Raw genomic sequence first — 12384 nt, 5'->3', positions numbered from 1 at the left:
AAAAACTATATTAGTCTGTTTTGATTCTTTACCTCAGTTCAGCTGGAATTGACCAAAGTAACACATTTATCCTGTCAGAACATAAATGAATGCTGACCACAGCTGGCGAACAATATTTTCAACTTACAACTGATAGTTCAGAATGCTCCTCACACAAAGACACATACCTTTAGGTGCATGTCCCCATCAACTTTCACTGTATCAAAAATAACAGCATCAACATTTTTCAAAACTTCTCCTTTTTTTTGTCCCACAATATAAATAATTTGAGTGTAAAATTATGACCGCATTTTAACTTTTTGTTGAACTAGCCTACTATATCGAGAGGCTCCCTGTTCTCCAGATTTTATAAGTTGGACAAACACCATTGAGAACCAAGGACGAATTATGATTATTGCAACGAATAACCTTTGAAGCTCATGGTAACAAAGTTTTACAATACCAAGGCAATTAATACACACTTTAAGTGCTTTCCAAACATAAAAATATGACTTGGTTAATATGGAAACCTGTCATTGATTCAGGAACAGACATAACCTCTTATGTTCAGACGGATATAACGTGCGATTAATAACAGCATTGCAAGAGCAAATGTTTTATTCATGAAGCTAAAAGCATGTACGATTTGTGCTGAAGCTGAAGGGCAGACGGGCCTCCTGCTGTGTGATATAAAGACAACAGACCACAGCAGGCGTTCAGTGCTCTTTCTCACACAGTCTGCTCGCACTTACATGTGTCTGACAGTTATATTACAGTGAAATCAGTATTTAACATGCTGTTCTGTCACTATACGTGCACAGAAAAGAAATCTCGTTGCATGACAATAAAAGTAAAACAAATGTGACTGCAATGTTCGTTAGCATGTGCAAGTCTGTCCTTGCAAAATTGCACTCAAAGCCACTTTGTAACTTTGTCACTGCGATGAAAGAGCCATTTCTTTTAATCACAAGATCTCAAAATATCAGCTCTTCACACCATTCACACACACAAAGTGGTATAAAACTTGTCACTATGGTGGCTCCTTTTTAATGGGTACATAGCCTACTATTTCGGTACTATACATTTGAGGTAATAATATGTACCTTTAAGATACCAGTATGCACCCTCTAGGGGTAAATCTGGAACAAAAGTGTACCTTTTGAAGGGTGTGGTCCAGATGACAGCTTTTCTACCATTTTGTTTTCTCTCTCTAGGTAAGAGTGAGGTACTAACATACATAGGAAGCTGGAAATGTATTTTGTAAGGTGCATGCTATTGGAAGGGAACTTGGAAAACTGAAATTGGTTATGAAAGACCAACATTCAGATCGTGACAGGTGGACCTGCAGTAGCTGGCCGAATTCAGAAGCGTTCATTGAGTTTGCAGTCAGTCTGAAATTTGTGAGATAAACTGTGTGACTATTTTGTTGTCTTTAATCGGTCTGTAGCGTCTGATGTCCCGGCCATGAATCACACTGAAACAACTAGTCTCTAGCCAGTGTCTAAACACTGATGATTTCATTAAAGGTACCAAGGGCACCACCACCGTTACATTCTGCAGCAGATACACAACAATACGTTTAAATTCATAATAAAATCTACAGTCTTTGCAAATGTTTTTACAGAAATGCACAGGCACTCACAAACTGAGAAAATCTGCACTGCAAAGCGAATTAACAAAATAAATGCGCATACACATCTTTTACCTTTTCTCATGGTTTGTAGGTACTCCCACAACATCTCACCAGCAGTTCAGTCAGAGGTCCGTTCTAGAAAGCCCTCTCGGTCTAAAGCACAGACAGTATGGCATTCCTCTCAAATCCGGGTAAAGGATTTTTAAGCCAAACTCGGTCAGTTTTGGGGAAAGTTACTTTTAAATGTAATGCGTTACAATATTATGTTACTCTCTAAACAAGTAACTAATTGAGTAACTTAGTTACTTTTTATGGAAAGCATTACAAAAGCATAACTTCATTAATAATATTTAAAAAAAGTTTCATTTTTGGAAAATGTAAAGGCCCTTTTACACCAAAAGTGAAATGAATAATAAGCCACAGGCTGAAGGAAATGCAAATTCATGCCCGTACAGTAAAAGGGGCAGAGCTGAAACAAATCTTTCAGCCGTCCTGCCATTTTGTACTGCAGAAGAATAGGACGCTGAAGAAAAAGGTTCAACACTTCAGAAAAAAATTAAATAAAAATGAAAACACAAATGTGATGGTGCATCTAAAGTCATTTTTGCTGTTGGCATGGTTAAATTGGATCATTGAAGATCAGCAGCAAAGACACTGAAGTAAGATTAAATACATATTTGTGTGTGTGTTGAATATTCTGAGTAGGGTGGTCCTTATCAAGCCCAATTTTATTTTTTTGCAAAATGTTAGTGTCTTAAACTCTTAAACTGTTCCTTTTAACTTCAAAATAGAAATATGCAAAAATGTTGACAAAAAAAAAATATGTATTTAGAGGTAGCTCAATCATCTGGAAAATTGCCTATGTTAAGCTGTGCGGCGTTATTGTGATATGCAAGTAATATTAAAAGTTGCTGCAAATGAACTACTTTTTTTTTAAATCAGAGCAACACTGACATGACAACAATGACAAAAATCTCAAAAAAAGCACAAAGTTTTTTGCAGTCTGGATAGATCCATCGGTGATCTTCCAGCACATGAAGGAGAAACTGCAATTGTTCTTCAGAGTGTGTGAGATATTTTCACATTTCACATTTATGCATTTGGTAGACGCTTTTATCCAAAGCGACAACGCTCTACTGTTTGAGCTACAGGAAGGCTACATTGTATTCCCATTGACTACTTTCATTTCATGTATGGTTGCCTGTGCCTCCTGATAATCTGCTTGATTCGGCCAAAGTTCCGGGTCAATTTCAAGGAACGTAATGTCATTTTTTAAACCAAAAAATGTGCTCTAAACCCAAACAGCAAGGTGATAATCAATAGAAATATGTATTGATTCCACCAGGAAAGGTAAATCTACTAAACCGGGTCATGGATGGATTAATTTGGATTTAGTTTCTACAATAAGTAAACTGAGATGTGTATCTAAAATACATATTTAGGAATATATGGTGCATTAGATCCTTTTATGGAGATTTTTTGGGCAATTTTACTAGCCAGGTACAATACCAATTCAAATCATCTGTTTTTACGAAAATAATCAAATCTCAGAAAGTTTAAAGCTATTGAGCTACCAGTAATTATTATGTTACTGCCATAAACATATAAAGGAACAATTTGAAGGGTTAAGAGCACGACAATTGGAGACTTAAAAAATAAGGACCACCCTAATTCTGAGTTTGCATTTCACTGTTTTTAAGCATTTTGAGGAATAGTGAATCCGTTTCTGTGCAAGTGAGATGAGTAAATGCATGCTCACATTCAGTCTTAAAGTACAACATCATGTTCACACAGCGCACACACAACAACTCTGCACCTCACTCCCGATTTCTCTCAACATGGGACAGGAGAGTTGTCATGTATACTGTATATATAATATACGCGCCTCCACATCAATGGTACCTCCACACATATGCAAGTCCCCCATGCCATTTACACGGATGCATCCCTATACACTGACAGATGTTTGCTTTTGCACCTGTCTTGAAAATCTGGATGGTCCTTTTCATCTTTGGGACTGAGAACTCAGTCAGTTTTCCCCAAAACAAGTGGAAACGTGGACTCATCTGACCGCAGAACACATTTCCACTGTCTTTCAGACCATCTGAGATGAACTCGGGACCCAGAAAACTATTGAATAGAAGTATAGTTTTCTCCTTGCATAAGTTCAGAGATTCAAGTGTCATTTCTTAATGCAGTGTCAGACTGTGTTAAGTGACAACGGTTTTCCAAAGTACTCCTGAGTCCATGTGGGTATATTTAGCAGCATGATGGTTTCTCTTGCAATGCCATCTGAGGGCTGAAAGGTCATGAACATTCAACAGAGGTCTTGCCCTAAGTGTAATGAGATTTCTCTGGATTCCCTGAATCATTTCACAATATTATGTATGGTAGTTGGAGAAAGACCTAAATACTTTGAATTGTTTGACAATTATCTCATGAAATTTGGCACATCTTTGCTTGCAAAGACGGAGTCTTTGGTGGATTCTCCTTTTATACCCAACCACAATACCCTCACCTAACAATTCACCTGCTAATTGTGGACTGTTTCAAAATATTTGTTCAACGATTGGATATTCTGCAGTCTTTTCTCTTTTATTTAGCCTAAATTTAAAATGTATTTGGCCAGTGAAAACATTGGGTTATTTTTCTTTGTACTTTTGTCAGTTAAACAGTTAAATAAAGGTTAAAGAAAATAAACAAATCACATATTCTTGATCTTATAACATTTTACAAAATTTGGGATTTTATATATATATATATATATGTACACTCACCTAAAGGATTATTAGAAACACCATACTAATACTGTGTTTGACCCCCTTTCGCCTTCAGAACTGCCTTAATTCTACGTGGCATTGATTCAACAAGGTGCTGAAAGCATTCTTTAGAAATGTTGGCCCATATTGATAGGATAGCATCTTGCAGTTGATGGAGATTTGTGGGATGCACATCCAGGGCACGAAGCTCCCGTTCCACCACATCCCAAAGATGCTCTATTGGGTTGAGATCTGGTGACTGTGGGGGGCATTTTAGTACAGTGAACTCATTGTCATGTTCAAAAAAACAATTTGAAATGATTCGAGCTTTGTGACATGGTGCATTATCCTGCTGGAAGTAGCCATCAGAGGATGGGTACATGGTGGTCATAAAGGGATGGACATGGTCAGAAACAATGCTCAGGTAGGCTGTGGCATTTAAACGATGCCCAATTGGCACTAAGGGGCCTAAAGTGTGCCAAGAAAACATCCCCCACACCATTACACCACCACCACCAACCTGCACAGTGGTAACAAGGCATGATGGATCCATGTTCTCATTCTGTTTACGCCAAATTCTGACTCTACCATCTGAATGTCTCAACAGAAATCGAGACTCATCAGACCAGGCAACATTTTTCCAGTCTTCAACTGTCCAATTTTGGTGAGCTCGTGCAAACTGTAGCCTCTTTTTCCTATTTGTAGTGGAGATGAGTGGTACCCGGTGGGGTCTTCTGCTGTTATAGCCCATCCGCCTCAAGGTTGTGCGTGTTGTGGCTTCACAAATGCTTTGCTGCATACCTCGGTTGTAACGAGTGGTTATTTCAGTCAAAGTTGTTCTTCTATCAGCTTGAATCAGTCGGCCCATTCTCCTCTGACCTCTATCATCAACAAGGCATTTTCGCCCACAGGACTGCCTCATACTGGATGTTTTTCCCTTTTCACACCATTCTTTGTAAACCCTAGAAATGGTTGTGCGTGAAAATCCCAGTAACTGAGCAGATTGTGAAATACTCAGACCGGCCCGTCTGGCACCAACAACCATGCCACGCTCAAAATTGCTTAAATCACCTTTCTTTCCCATTCTGACATTCAGTTTGGAGTTCAGGAGATTGTCTTGACCAGGACCACACCCCTAAATGCATTGAAGCAACTGCCATGTGATTGGTTGATTAGATAATTGCATTAATGAGAAATTGAACAGGTGTTCCTAATAATCCTTTAGGTGAGTGTATATATATGTATGTACACTACCGTTCAAAAGTTTGGGGTCAGTAAGATTTTTAATGTTTTTAAAAGAAGTATCTTCTGCTCACCAAGGCTGCATTTATTTGATTAAAAATACAAACAAAAACAGTAATATTGTGAAATATTATTCAATTTAAAACAGCTGTTTTCTATGTGAATATACAGTAAAGTGTAATTTATTCCTGTGATCATATCTGAATTTTCAGCATCATTACTCCAGTCTTCAGTGTCACATGATCCTTCAGAAATCATTCTAATATGATGATTTGATGCTCAAGAAACATTTATGATTATTATCAATGTTGAAAACAGTTATTTACAGTTATATGCGTTGCCCCAAACAATGCCAGTGACCTACTGACCCCCTGGATTGATAAGAACTGTGAGCATTTGGACAGGTTGAAAGCATAACTAGGAAAATAAAATGTGTTCTCTACCCTGGTTCCTCTTCTGCGTGAAACCAGCAAATGTATCATGAGCCAGTAGCTTTTTACTGGTGGGTGTGATGGTACATGTCACATGTATATGTCACAGTCCCTGGTTATATGCTCTTACCTAAAACCAAGCAATTCTATATTTAAAAACTAACATTTCATAATTTTATAATCAGTGTATGAAATCAAGCACAGACCGCCGATCTTTAAACAGATAAATTAATAAAATAATTATGAGCAAACTAAAGTAGAATTTGAACTTCTAAACTTCTTAAGTTTAATTAATTTTCAGAAGTGACTAATACTATTGTAAAAGAACCAAGCAAGATGCAGTAAATTACCATGTGAGTTCCAGTCTATCTTGGATTGTGGAGATTAATGGATGGAAGATCTGATATTTGTGAACTGAAAACCATGATAATTATTTTTAGAAAATTCAAAAGAACAGCATTTATTTGAAACAGAAATCTTTTCTAACATTACAAATGTCTTTACTGTCACTTTTGATCAATTTAATGCATTCAAATAAAAGTATTCATTTATTTAAAAATATATATATATATCTTACTGACCCCCAACATTTTGAACAAGAGTGCAAGTTCAATATTTTAATAATGTTATTTTATAAAACATATTTTTGCATTAGTATTTATCAAGCACAAGTTTAAATGTTAAAAGATAAAAATAAATGATGAATGAGGATTCATAAAATTCGTATGATTATTTTAACAATTTAATTTAAAATGACTTTTTACAACTAAATGTTTCAAATGCATATTTAATAATTACAAGCCTAAAAATATACTGGCGTCTAATACTGGCCTAGTTGTAATATCATAACATTTCAAATTAGGCCTTTCAAATACAGTGCAGTTCATGGTTATTTCACATTATTTAGACAAAGATCAAATCACATTTCAAAATCCAGGTAAATTAGGTAAAAATCCAAATAAAACAATAACAATGTTTCCACACAAACACACAACTTTATTACACCTGTTGATGTTTCACAGTCTATAACTTAAAAATATATTCACAGCAAGGTCCAACAGAAGAACTAGGGGAGAGCGGGGCACAACCTAGCACTTTTTGACTTTCTCAGTTTGTGTAAATCCACTTAGGGTTCAGAAAATGTATATTTTCCCACATGTCTAGTACAGTTATGTGGTTTTGTTTTATTAATACAGCGTATACTTTTTTTCTTGATATACCCCAAAAGAATGGAAGTGAAATGGGACAACATGCCCCGTTGGGGCGACACATTGTAACATGACCATATGACAGCTTAAAATGTTATCTGATCTAATAAAAAAAACATACCAGACAAACTAAAATATTTTTTGTAAATAAAATACAATTATTAACTTCAAATAAAATAACGGCATTTTTTAATAATTAAAAATAATACAAATTTTGAGTTTGACAACAAACACACCGGAAAACAGCCATGCAACAGTTAATTTTTTTTTTGTATTAATTATTTCTGAACATTGACTCTCAGTCTTTATCCACCTTTTTCTCATGGTTTCTCAATAGAATTCATAAAAGTATAGAATAGAATAGCATAGTTCTAATAGGGGCACACTGTAACAGTGTAACGTGCCCCACCTGCACAACTGGGATTTAAACCCTGCTAGCGTCTTCTGCTACTGAACGAAGCATTAAAGAACTATCTCAACTGTTAAAGGGGTGGTATAATGCCCTTTTCACAAGATGTAAAATAAGTCTCTGAGTGTGTATGTGAAGTTTTAGCTCAAAATACCCCACAGATATTTTTATATAGCATGTTAAAACTGTCACTTTTTGAGGGTGCGCAAAAACGCACCGTTTTGTGTGTGTCCCTTTAAATGCAAATGAGCTGCTGCTCCTGGCACAGAGGGCGGAGCTTCAACAGCTTGTGTCCTTTTATCTCACACAGACATGCACTGAAAATTTCTAAACTTTTATGTTCAAACTGGAGTCGGACAATGATGGAGAGACTCAAGAAGAAGTGACAACATGTAGAAGCAACAGGACATTTCTGAATGGTTAGTTGGTGAATTTGTGCAGCTGATGTGGAGTTAACTATCTTCTAGTCATTGATTAGCATATTCTGTCATGACAATCTATAAATCTCGTTCCCGGGGGCGGGGATTATGTCAATTCTAGGGTTGGTGATGTCACTAACCCGAGAGGAATGTCCTGTAGTCCTTACCAGCCGTTTGTTGTAGTCCTTAAAAAACAATTTCTTTAAAAGCAAATATCTCCCTTTGCTTTGAACTTTGAGCGTTGGAACTTTGCGGATGTTGTTGATGCTCAAACAGCAACATTACACACTAACTAAAGTTAGAAAAGTGAAATCATAATCAACCACCCCTTTAAATAACAGATTTAAGATTAAAATAATATCAGATTTGTCTGTATTTTATAACAATTTTTTCTATATATAGTGTTGATATGGCAACTAGTAAATACTAGGGCTGGGTATTGACACAAATTTCACAATTCAATTCGATTTTGATTCACAAGCTTGCAATTCGATTCGATTTCAATTACGATTCGATTCGATTCAGTATTGATTATTTTGGATATCAGGTACAATACATTGCAAATTCTCTCAAGGAAAACAAATCTCTTAACTATTATTGTAAACTATGGGAGTCAGTTGTAGCCTATAGGCTTCATTAGCCTACTATAATATTGGAGGTAAAAATTAACTGATTTGTATACAAACACTTAAAATACACTTTTATTTATTTTTATAATAATAAAGTTATATGACATTATATAAACATTTAAATGGTGGCTATCATAAAAAACTTTCCAGATTTATTCAAACATGCATTAAATATTGAAGAACATTAAAAATTATAATGAACATGTAATATGGTGCATATATTTAACAAAATGCTCCTCTCTAGAGTTAATTTTTCTCGCTGACTAACGAGTTTATGGTCACTGGATATGTTTTTTTCTGAGGTAAATGTGACGTTACACGACATTGTTTACTAACGTCTTTCCACGGTTGAAACACCGATTGAGCGATTCCATGTGACATGATACGGACTTCGATAAGTTGTACTCTATCTTTGAACACACTTTCAGATGCTCATTCATGTTTATTTCGCGCTGTAACTGGTGTTATTAAGGCGGAAGAGAAGGTCATGTGCTTCTCTTGAGCTGCGCCGGAGCGATCTCACACCACAGCGCCAAAACTTGTTTATGTTTTTGAATTTCGTAAGAAAATGGACGTAATTTGAAATCTGAGACTTTGTTTCATATCAATAATAACAAAGCACAAAGATTATTGCGATTTATTGGATGGGCTGCGTGCAACAATGTTCCATTGATTCATCAGCTGAAAACAGGATGACTAATCGATTCTTGGGATTTAAGAATCGATATCTTTTCGTAAAAATGAGAATCGATTAAAATCGAGAAATCGATATTTTTCACCCAGCCTTAGTAAATACACCAAGTTTCGTCATGCTAGCAAGTGTGGAATGTTTTAAACCATGTGTGTTACAACCCCACGTTAGTTTGCGCGCCGCTCTCCCCTACAGATGTTTCCGAGTTGTTTAGAACCTCAAACCTGACTGAACATGCCAACAAGCTTTCTATCAAAACTGACTAATGAAATCATTTTATACACGTGATGTTTCAAAGACAGTACTAGGATGGTGTGATTTCTGGTGGTAGCGCAGACCTCCACAGTTTCTAAAACTCTTCCCACACTCATCACACACATATGGCTTTTCCCCGGTGTGAATGCGGAAGTGCCGTGTCAGCGCCCCCGAGTGGCGAAACCGCACCCCGCACAATGAACAACTGTACGGACGCTCACCAGTGTGTATCCTTAAATGAGTCTTCAGGTTCTCCAGGCGATTGAAGTCTCGGCTGCACATGCTGCAATGATACGGGCTGCACCCTGGAGGGAAAAGCTGCTGCTTTCTCGGCCGGGTTGCGACAGTGCCTTCTTCCACACTCATTAATATGGTTCTGTGATGCTGAATGGGATGATAACAGATCATTTGAACTGTGAAATACACAGCTACATAATTTACAACAAACATACAGGCTGGAATGGATGTTTGTCCTCACCTGCTCATTACGGTTTTGCGTTGACTGCGTGAGGGATGTCCTGTCGTCTTCTGATAGGTAGAGGTTGTGAAACGGGGTGGAGACAAGAGAGACGCAGCCACTGGATGGCAAATTGATTTTTGAGGAGCCTGAGGAAATAAAACATAAATCACGGACAAGATTTCAGTACAGCGGAACACATTTATGGATTAACCCTTACCGTGACTGTGGCTGGGTTCTTGATCCAAAGGTTCTGGCTCCTTCTGTGGCCTCTCTGGAGCAGGCTTCCAGTCTTCTAGCAGTTTTGACTGAACTAAAGTCATTCGGTTGTGCACAAACTCCTCATTACAAGTTGGGTCAAAACTATAGTCTGGACTAGAATAAGGAGAAGCACATCCAGAGCTGCTGCTATTCAGTGCAAGTTCTTCTGGATCTGACTTTTCACTTTTCACCTTAACTTGCTCAATTGCAGGCTGAAATGATACGGCTTGATCGCTTGGATGTACATCTTGTATGAGATCTATGCTGAGCTCCTTTTGGTCTGATGTATCTTGCTCTGTGAAGACATAAGTGACATCAAGACAAAAAAAAATATAATTATATATATATACATTTTTTTTTATGTTGTTTAAAGAAGTCTCTTATGCTCATCAAGCCTGTATTTATTTGATCAAAAAACAGTAATATTTTGAAATAATATATATTTTCTATTTTAATATGCTTTAAAATGTAATTGATTTCTGATAATTCTCTAATTGATATAATTTAATGGTTTAAATTATAATCATAATTTCTGAAGGATCATGTGACACTGAAGACTGGAATAATGATGCTGAAAATTCAGCTTTGCATCACAGAAATAAATCATATTTAATAATATTTAATAAATCGATTATTTTAAATTGTAATAATATTTCACATTTTTACTGTTGTTCTGTATTTTTGATCAAATAAATGCAGGCTTGATGAGCATAAGAGACTTCTTTCAAAGACTTAATTTAGCTAACGTTACTTGACTCCCATCATGCTGTAAAAGGGTCTAAAAAATGTGACTTTTGTTGTCTACAATTGTGATTACTGTCTGTCAGTATCTAATCACAAGATTTCTGTTTTTCATTTTGAGATAGGCTACGCACCATGTATAGGTGATGTGTTGTGCATTTCATGTGATCGTACACGACCATCGTGATGAGAGATTTCGTGAAAAGATCCATTCATCAGCCCTTCACTCTCATCCACATATGGATGTACTTCGTCGTGTTTCTGCGGTGTATCCTCTCGCACACTGTACGAGCTGCTCTGATTTGATTCCCCATGACTGAGATGCTGTGTTGGTGATGTGAGATGGTTGTTCTCCCGCTGTTTCTCGCTGTTATCCAGAAGTCTGCTGAACTCATTGATCGCGATCTCAAGCGCCACCTCAAATGCCCTGCGCAGCGCCGTCTCGAGCGCGGCCTCCACGCATCTGGACATCAGTGATATCGGCTCCCTTCCGCTGACTTTCACACGAGCATTCATTTTATAAACACACACCGTGTCTCACGCATAGGTCTCACTGTCTAACGTTACCTCTTCAGAATGCTTATAAGTTATAATGCGGACGCCGTTAGAGTCATTTCAAGCGTTCCAGGCTAACTGTTACTGAACAAAACAGACTGACGGCAGGAAATGCTTCAAAATAAAAGTCAATCAACTCATAAGAGCGTCTTGATCTTGTCCTCAACATAATCATTTTTACTAATGTACGCTTTTATAAAATAAAATATATTCTGTTAATTTTCACCTTCATTATGTTTTATTTCATTAACATTTAGTGTAATAACGGAATTTAAATGCTTTCTCTGAGAGGAGATGATCATCCTTTATTCTTCAAAACATATCATCAATCTCAGTTTTATCATCTATTCATTGTGTGATTTTCAGTTTTTGAAAGCAATTTTGTTACTACACGGTTTAAAAATGAGTAGACTGCTATAGTTAGTTTGGGACGAAATGCTGGTTTGTAGTATATTTTCAGTGAATAAGACAATTATTTTTGATATGTTAGGTTAATTTCATATTGGATAATAGTTCACCGAACGTCCATATCCAAATCTAGAAAGAAATGTAGTTGTCAATTTTATTTTAATTATTTAATTTAATTTTATTCACTTTAGTTTTTATTTTATTATGAGAGTAGTAGTGGCTATCAGCAGATTAACATAAAGCGTTTTCTCCATAGAACGTAAAAAAGAGAGAAAGAAGGTTTTCTCACATTTAGACCGCACTCGTG

General features: G+C 36.6%; 1 protein-coding gene across 1 annotated transcript; it reads right to left on the bottom strand.

Moving 5' to 3' along the window:
* Positions 1-9006: 9006 nt before the first annotated feature.
* Positions 9007-11808, bottom strand: LOC308682464 (uncharacterized protein). Its single transcript, XM_081352187.1, has 4 exons — positions 11249-11808; positions 10333-10668; positions 10134-10261; positions 9007-10039 (listed from the first exon to the last, which is right to left on the bottom strand). The coding sequence occupies exons 1-4, from the start codon at positions 11628-11630 to the stop codon at positions 9677-9679; spliced, it is 1209 nt and encodes a 402-aa protein (XP_081208313.1). The 5' UTR covers positions 11631-11808; the 3' UTR covers positions 9007-9676.
* Positions 11809-12384: the final 576 nt, after the last annotated feature.

This window comes from Scardinius erythrophthalmus, assembly GCF_964197995.2.
Source record: "Scardinius erythrophthalmus genome assembly, chromosome: 2".
Lineage (NCBI taxonomy): Eukaryota > Metazoa > Chordata > Actinopteri > Cypriniformes > Leuciscidae > Scardinius > Scardinius erythrophthalmus.
Note: the sequence above shows the minus strand (reverse complement) of the source record. Positions and strands in the feature narration are given on the sequence as shown.